The 9,033-nt window shown below is 39.7% G+C and overlaps 1 protein-coding gene across 4 annotated transcripts in view; it reads left to right on the forward strand.

The window, feature by feature from the left end:
- Positions 1–4,893, forward strand: part of rusc2 (RUN and SH3 domain containing 2) — a 47,594-nt gene extending 42,701 nt beyond the window's left edge. For all 4 annotated transcript variants that reach the window (XM_047381396.1, XM_047381397.1, XM_047381398.1 and 1 more), the window contains 3 exons: positions 1–491; positions 1,515–1,685; positions 2,661–4,893. The exon at positions 1–491 is cut by the window's left edge and continues 464 nt beyond it. In XM_047381396.1, the coding sequence (XP_047237352.1) occupies positions 1–491; positions 1,515–1,685; positions 2,661–2,868 (870 nt within the window). In that variant the 3' untranslated portion in view covers positions 2,869–4,893. The remainder of the gene's footprint in view (positions 492–1,514; positions 1,686–2,660) is intronic.
- Positions 4,894–9,033: the final 4,140 nt, after the last annotated feature.

Raw genomic sequence — 9,033 nt, forward strand, 5'->3', positions numbered from 1 at the left:
GATCCTGGAGAGGAGAGCCGTCAGCGGGGGAACAAGCAGGCCGGCTGGTGGTACCAGCTCATGCAGTCCTCCCAGGTCTACATCGACCAGTCCACAGAGGGCTCGAAGTTTGTGAAGGCTGAGAAAAGGAAGAAATCGTCAGAGAGACGGCAGAACCAACCTCTGCCCACAAGAGAAGGAGTGGTTGAAGGTGCTGAGTCCATTTCTGTAGGGGAAAAAGGGGCGAGCAGCAACAGCAGTTCTGGCGCGGACTCAGCTGGATCCAGAGCATCCAGGCCTTCGTGGATGGGCAGCCCCCCTGAGTCTGTTCTCAACCAAGAGAAAGATATAAATGTCGTGGAGGATTCTGGGTCTGGAGTCCTAGCATCATCCCAGGAGGAGAGCCCCTCACAGGGACAGAGTCTGCGCTGGGGCAGGCTCTTCGGTTCCACTGTTGGTTCTCCTCAGAGAGCTGAGGGAGCTGAACTGAGAGTGAAAACCCAAAAGACAAGGTGAGAAAAGTCTGTTTCTTTATGTTAACATTTAACAGTTAAAAAAATGAGTCCAGCAAAAGATCTGGATTAAATTAAAACCCTGGTTCCTTTAAAAGCGACATGTCTTTGTCCTTAATGGAGTAGGATGAATTCTGATCCTATTTAGAGCTGCATCGTATATCGTATCGCTATCCTTAACATCCAAGCGTGTCGACATACAAAATATGATCTCTATTTTAGAGCATTTGCAATGGGCCCATCGCCTAGCATAATGACCACATTTTTGGAAAAAAATCAGTTCTTAGACACGTGAGCTTTAGATTGTTACTAAAATACATTTACAGTTTTGTTTGGACGTTGCTGCTCACAGGAGCTTTGAATGTTTCCCTCTTTGCAGCACCGCTCCACCACTGCCGGCTTCTTTGCTGTCGTTGGACAGTACCAAGAATGCTTTGCTACAATATTAGGCTGTTGTATTAAATGGGACATTCATTTATGATTTGCATGCCAGTAATATATTTGGCCAGTTGCATGGACTACTCTCGGTGGCCAGGCCTCATATAGATTTTAGTTACTGTGATGTTAGGGCTGAAAAAAGTGGGGTCATTGCAAAAGAAAAAGACAAGAGTTGGGGAAATGTGACTTAACTGCAACTGATATTGTGAGTGCATTATTAAACAGTGATATTATGATTGCATGTTTTCCTCTTATCGTGCAGCCCTGATCTTTTTATTCTTAACCCTGATACATTTATGACAACATTTTCCTCACCTAACAAGATTTGCACATCTATAATCAGCCACTGCATGTGCTAAAATGATACAGACACATCTTTTCTTTGTATTTACGCTTCACTGTTGTTGGTTAAAAGCACATTAAGAAGCCACAACCTTCTCAGTTTCCATCCGATATAGAAAGAGAAAAATGTGTATCTTGAGCAGGAACGGGTGTCATAAAGATGGTTGTTGCTAAAAAGAAAGAACTAAATAATCTATTTCCGTATTTAAAATGTTACACTTTTGTTTCTGCTTTGGGTTTCAGGCTTCCATCAGGTTGGCTTGCTTTGGACAGATCTATTCTGGACCTCGTAGCTGTGACCATCGGAGCGGGCGGTGGGAAGAAGGCGGAGCCTCCTACTACAGCGACTCACAGCCAAACGACAGCGACACCGCCATCGAGGCGTGCAACTGAAACCAAACAGTCGTCTTCATGGTAAACACATTTCACAGTCGATATCTGTTTGCTAGTTCTGTAGATATGTGAAGCAGAGGCTTCCAACTGATGATGTTCTCTTGATTTGCTGTGATGTTCAGGCCGTTTGTTGTCGTGGGTTATGCTTAACTCTCTTTGCCACCATATAAATGAATTCAGCTGACTAAATTGAGTCTAAAGATGGAAAAAGTTTACATCAGCTGTTTAATTTTGCTGTAAAAAGTATCAAAACAGATCTTAAAAAACTGATCTTGAAAATATCAAAAGATTTATACTTTTGTATTTTGCTGAACCAATAATCTAAAAGTCAAACAAATCAGGATTATTGTTGTTTTTTAGAAGAAAACCTTAAGTGTTTTACATAAAGGAGGCAATATTTTATCATTAAAGCACATCAATTATAATATATCATGTCTTGTTTTATTATTCTTCTATTCTATTGCACCGGCAGCACTTTGACCTTTGTTAGCAATGCATCGCACTGTGAAAATATTTCCCTGGCTATTATGGGGTTTTACCAAAAGAAGATAGAAAACCCAGTCCACTATGGAGATCCAGCTCTGTCACCTTTACATCAGGAACATCTTTAAACCCATCCAGAACCCATTTAAGGGTCACATAAAGTCTGACCTTTTCTGGCTGAAATGGGTTTTGATCACTTTTACAGTTTTTACACAATCACTGTTGTGTTTTTTATCTTCAGCAGAAATGTTCAAAAACATTTTTATTTGTAACTGATGACTTCACGTTGTTTTTCTGTATTATTCTATCATTAGGAAAGTTCAACATTCCTAACAGGGCTAGCAGACTGGATTTCCATGTAGTAGCTGGACTGTATTGGCACCCTTCAAAACTGTCCAGTTAAAGCTAATTGAAAATTGTACAACTTTCAAGTTAGAAAAATCCTTTTTATTATTATCCATTATTTAAAACTGTTAGAAATCTTATTTAAACTTCTCGTTTTGCTTCTCTCAGTGAAGTCCGAGCGTTGTGCCATCACATAGCCACCGAGCCAGGCCAGCTCAGCTTCAACAAGGGCGACATCCTGCGGGTCCTGAAGAAGGCCGATCCCGACTGGCTGCTCTGCTCCCTGGGCTCCACGCAGGGTTTGGTTCCCATCATTTATGTGACCCTCAACAGCATGGAGGACAGTCACAGGGAAACCGGACTCAAGCAGCTCTGATTAAACTCTGTCTTAGTAAAAGGAAATAACCCACCAGAGAACAAGCAAATGGCTGTGGAGAAACGTTTACCTGCCACCCTTTCCTGCTGTACAGTGACTCAATAAAAACACTAAAATATGAGGAGGATGCACAGATGTGTGCAAGATCCAACCACAAACCCAAAATCAGGGTAACATCCAGAAAAGAAAGCATCCATACATCCAAGCAAACCCAAAGACTCTGAAACACACACTTCTACTCAACATGAAGCTGTCCTAAAAGCTTAGCTGTGCTGCCATTCAGCCTAAATATCTCTCATCTGGGCACAATGTGAAGGAGGACTCACCGGTATACTGTCCACCACACCTGACTGCTCTTTGCTGTGCTGATTAAATGTTGACCTAGCTGTGCCACAGAAATGTAGTCAGAAATCATCAGAAGAAGACTTTCTTTAATTATGTTGCTTATTAAGCACTAATTGTTATTTTTATTCCAATGAGACAGAAAAGTAGGAATTAACTCGATAATCCATTTGTTCTCCAGCTTCAGTAATTAAGGTGGTTAGACATATTTAATTTGCTTCAGTGGCCATTTAAACATTTTTCATGTCCTGTCTGTCCTGTTGTGTCTCTAACAGAAACATTTACAGCTGAGATAAAAATACTTAGAGGAAACATTTAAAAACTTAACTTCAGTAAAGTTTTTAAACACATTTAACTTGCATGACCCTCCCTCTCTACTGTGCTGCAGGCTAAGCACCCGCTCCCTACAGAGAGGAAACTACAGTCGTAACAATCCTGTTTTTTTGCTTTGTTTGTCAGACTTTTTTCAGCAATCTTTTTCCCAAAACATCCCAGACACTTATTTTGAAACTTATTTCACGCCTGTGTTTTACTTTGACAGCAAAGTTGTAGTTTAAGAAGCATGAAATCTTGCTTCCTCCTGCAGTGATCATGCTTCACCTGAATCCCCCGGGGACTTCAGGACAAAGCGAGTTGAGTTTTGTGCATTTAATCTGCTGGTACACACTGTAAATGCATTTATGGCTCATTCATGCAACTTGTATTTATTTATTCAGCTACTTAAAAAACACTTTAAAGTGAACAGATGCAGAAGGGGTGAATGTCCAGTGAAGGTCCGTTAGTTTGGGCATTCTTCAGGATTGTTGCTACTTTGTGTCATATTTTGTATTTAAAGGGGAAAATATCTCATCTATGCCTTAAAGTTCTCATGCGGGATAAAAGAGACGATGACCCACCTTATATTTGTCCTGACATCATAATATATTTTGTATATGCTCCGTCTGCTTTGACTTTTGTCTTCTCAGAACGAATTGTGAAGATATCAAATGGGGATATTAAAAGGGAAGGCTGTTTTTGGCCAAGCGTCCTTCGTACCTACGAGCGACCTGACGTTTGAAATGTAGCCTTTGGTTCAATATGACTTAACGAAGGAGACGGTTCCCAACACAAACACATTCATGCCAATTTATTAAAGAAATGCATGCTGGCATATTTTTTCTTTTTTTGGAAAAACATATCCCTCAAAAATTCTGCTTTTATTTCATTATGGTACCGTTTTAATTTCTAACATTTGTGTTTGAATTGTAAATATATTTAAACTCTTCAGTGGTCAGTTTTAAGGTTTATTTTTGCCATAGAGTTCTACAGTATGTACGTATGAATGTTATTAATGATTTATCAGTGCATTTGATACAGAAAGTATAAGCTTTAGATTTAATGCTAACAATCTGCGGACTCTAGTCCATGTTCTCATGGAGGACGGATGGTTTGTTGAGGTCAGAGTTCACATGTAACCGATAAATAAACTCATGGTGGTGAATAAACTAGAGATGCAGGAAGGCTCAGGGGTTTAAGACTGATTTGTTTGAGAAGGATTGATGGTCTTTGTCTCGCTGGCTGCCTGTAAATACCTTCAGCATCAGTGACACCGCTCTTCTGTCCGTGTCGACCCTATATGATGTATGACATTATCAAACTACTATGGATGTTAAATAACAAAGTGCTCATGTGATCACAAACTCATCCGGCTCCTGTGTCTTTATTTTTTGGGTTGAACATTAACCTTGTTATGAGCAGTTTTCTATCTGGAACTCATTGATGCACCCCCATGCACCATCTTTTCTTCTAGTGAAACATCATTTGGTGTGCAGTAGGTCTTTGCAGATGTTCGGCTACACCAGGCGTGCCCAACTCCGGTCCTGCAGGGATACTATCCTGCAACCTATAGATGCATCCCTGCTCCAACACACCTGAATCAGATGGCTTTATTCTCTCATCCACATTCAGTCTGCAGAGGCCTTTTAGTGAGTCATTTATATGGAGAAGTGAGAGACTGCTCCCCCTTGTGGAAACCGATGGAGGCAGGAGCCCAACTCAACTTTAAAAAGTAAAGCAAGTTGCTGACAAAGAGTTTTTTTAGCTAGCATTATCAGAGGGGACGACAAAATATGCGTAAACTAAGGCTGGCAATGCAGCACAGCTAGCTTCTGGAGGAAGATGGAAATATTTAAAACATTTGTTTATAACTGCTTCAAAAAATGGGAATGGTAGAAACCAACATGGTGTAGCAGTAGAGCGGCAGCCCTCTGTGCATAGGCTACAGTCCTCAATGCAGCTGTCCTGGGTTCAATTCCCGACCTTGTGACCTTTGCTGCGTGTCTTCTTCCTCCTCTCTGTTCCCATTTGCTGTCTGGTTACTGTCGATAAAGGCCACTAGGGCAACAAAAAAATCCACTAAAAGCACTAATTGTATTCATTGCTGTTGTTAATCTTGTGTTAGTGTCATATACACTCAATGGCCACTATTAGGTACACCTGTTCAATTGCTCAGGATGTTTTCCCCTCAGTTTTTTTCCTTTTGAGAAGTTTCTGCTTGAAGCAAAGACCAGAGGGAATTATCCCTGAATCAGACTTAACTTACTGGCATTTATCCTTGCCAATAATTAATACCAACACGGCGCAGTTGGCAGCACTGTTGCCTTACAGCAAGAAGGTACTTGATTCGACTCCCGGCTTGGGATCTTTCTGCATTGAGTTTGCATGTTCTCTCTGTGCATGCATGGGTTCTCTCTGGGTACTCCAGCTTCCTTCCACAGTCCAAAACCATGACTGTCAGGTTAATTGGTCTCCCTCAATTGCCCTTAGGTGTGAATGGGTGTGTGCTTGGTTGTTTGTCCTGTGTCTCTTTGTTCTCCTGCCATTGATTGTCCAGGGTGTACCCTGCCTCTCGCCCAAAGGCCCCTGGAGATAGGCACCAGCTCCCCTTGCGACCTTTTATGGAAGAAGGGGGTATAGAAAATGGATGGATTTGTTCAGACTACTAAAAGCCAGCATTCAGTCTTGAGCTTTATATTTTGATATTTATTCTTTAATGTGCTTTTTAAGCAGTAAGGACTTTTTTTTATTTAATGTTTAGTTATGATTTTATGTTCAGTACCCAGTGGTTCTCTCATGCTTTCTTAGAAGTACAAAACCCAGCCTGAACTACAATGATTCAAAATAAACCCACCTAAATGTTCATGTTAGTCAGAGCAGATAGAACACAGTTTGGCCACCAGGTGGCGCCATTATTTCATTCTTTTTCCAGTTCCTAATCAACTTTAGGCACTGTAGAAAACATGATGCAGTACAGATACACACATAGTGCTTATACTCCTGTTGGGACATAATATGTTAAAACAACTTTCTTCCCCACTTAAATTTTTCTGATTTGGTTTAAATCAGATCAGTTCTGGGTTATGTATCATCTGGAAGGTAAACATGATCAACCTTTTAACTGTAAAATACAGTTGCAAATAAATTCAAGATCCAAGTGCCAAATATTTACATCAATGCCAAAAATGTTGGATCCTAAAAATGTATCATTGTCTGCATTTTTATCTGCTAGTAGACAACGTTGTATGTTTCCCTGCAGAAAGTGAAATTTTCCCTAAAAGTGCAACATCTCAACTCACCATCAGCATTTATGCTCATTATGGTTGCTGTCAAACTGTAGTTTTCCTACAGCTCATTTTGAGGCAATTGTAAAAATATAAACAATTTGTATTCAGTTATGTTGCACACAGCAGGATACTGTTTTCTGTACATTTCTGCCTGCGGACAGATGTCCAGGCATCTCAAACAAGAATGTGCTAAACATATGCGGATTACAGTTAATTCTGTGGAAAAATGAGACGTTGCTTACTTGGAAAACCATCACTGTGTCTAAATGTACTTTTTTTTTCAGGCTGGCTTCGCTCCGAGCTGTCACACCATCCCAGAAAGTATTTTGCAATGACTGAGGCCCACTGAAATCAGTCCAGCGGGGTACAAAAAGGTTCTTTGTTCCGGGAAATTCATGGAAACGTTTCTTGTTCTAACACATTTTCTTCTCAGGAACTACCTCTGTATGTGATACACCATCATTTAAGATGAAATCTGAATAAACCAGGAGTTCCAACAAATTGCTCTGCCAGTGTAGAAATTGAATGCAATAAATAAAATGGAATATTATTTAAATATTTTGGTGGAACTGCTAAAAAAATACCATAAACCTTCAACGGCTGCTGATACAGGAAAATGTTCTGCAATGCTTCTAATTGATCTCAGCATTTTAAAACTGTTGACCAACCTGTTTCCCTGAACTGGCTCAAGGTTTTTCCGTCGGATAGGACATTCTCCAGCAGGACAGGAAGGTTCTCCTCTGAATCTGCCTCTGACTTGTGGAGTTCTGCAAGGTTCAGTTCTGAGTCCGTTATTATTTTCTTTTTACATCCTAACATCAGACTTCAATCAAATCTACGTGGATGACATCTAGTTGTATTTGTACTTTAAGACCCACAAGCTGGAGACATTGTTCATCCTACTCCAGTCTTTGACGCATATTGGTGACTGACTCTCCTCTGCAGCACTAGTGGCCTTTATTTTTCAAAGGTAAGCTGACAGGAAAGGGGTGGAGAGAGGGGGAAGACATGCAGCAAAGGTCGCCTGGGAGTCGAACCCACGACAGCTGCATTGAGGACTGGTGCCTCTGGAACCATAGTCAGATTCCTTGTTTGTGCACACAATCTTGGTCAATAAAGCTGATTCTGATTCTTCATCATAGCTTCTAGCGAATTACATTTTAAAATCATCTAGGCAGTTGTCTCTTTTTGCTTAAATGAGAAATCTAAAAGTTACATTTGATTCCTCTTTTGGCTTTCAAATGAGATCCATCTCTTGCCTCAGCTTCTTTTACTAAAGAGACATTTCTACATGATGACTTCCCCTGGCTTCCCGTACATTTTTTAATGCATTTTCGTCATTGCAATTAGATTAGTGTAAGCTCCTGTCTAGAAAAATCATCAATTTCTTGGCTCCAGACCACCAAATCAAGTAAACAAAGTCTTATCACACTGGTTTGGTACTCTTTTCACTGGCTCCCAGTAGGTTTTTAAATTTATTTTTCAGTACTTGTGCTGTTGAACAATAAGTCTCTGCGATTCTGTGGACACTTTGTGGACAAGTTGATAACCTTTGTGTTTTGTCAGGCTTTTATGTCACAGTTTTATTGTGAATCTACTTGGTTTGTACTGTTATACTTTACTTTTAGCTATTTTGTACAGTGCTTTGTGAATCTCTATCTGGAAAAGGCACTACATAAATAAAGTAGTTGACTTGATTTTTTTCATTTAATAAGAATTTAAGTTACATTTAACTGTATTATTTTATTTAATGGGCCATTTGCATGTGTCAAGCCCTTTCCTATTTTCCCACAACATTAAAAACTTTCTAATAAAAGAAACTGCAAACACATTTCTGGTCTGCTTGAGTATCAAATCGCATCATCTTAGATGTGCCTTCAGAGGATCAGAATATTTGAACTTTTATTTGAACTTAATATTTTTACTTTTAATTAAAATCTCAGTTAAACTTAAAGTTTCATATTGAATTTAGTATTTATATTTTAAGTAGCATGTATATAAAATATATATAGTATATATATTTTAAGTATTAAAACAGTTTTTGAAGATTCTCACGCTCTTATTTATGTATTTTTGGTGCAACGCATAACAGAAATACATCAAAAATGAATCCAGAACCTTTTCACACAGTATATGTAGTGGTGCAATAGGATTATGAAGTCATGTCAGACCTAACAGATAACAGAGTGTCATCAGCGAAGAATCACACCCACAACCAGGA

Source organism: Girardinichthys multiradiatus, chromosome 12, assembly GCF_021462225.1.
Source record: "Girardinichthys multiradiatus isolate DD_20200921_A chromosome 12, DD_fGirMul_XY1, whole genome shotgun sequence".
NCBI classification, from domain to species: Eukaryota; Metazoa; Chordata; class Actinopteri; order Cyprinodontiformes; family Goodeidae; genus Girardinichthys; species Girardinichthys multiradiatus.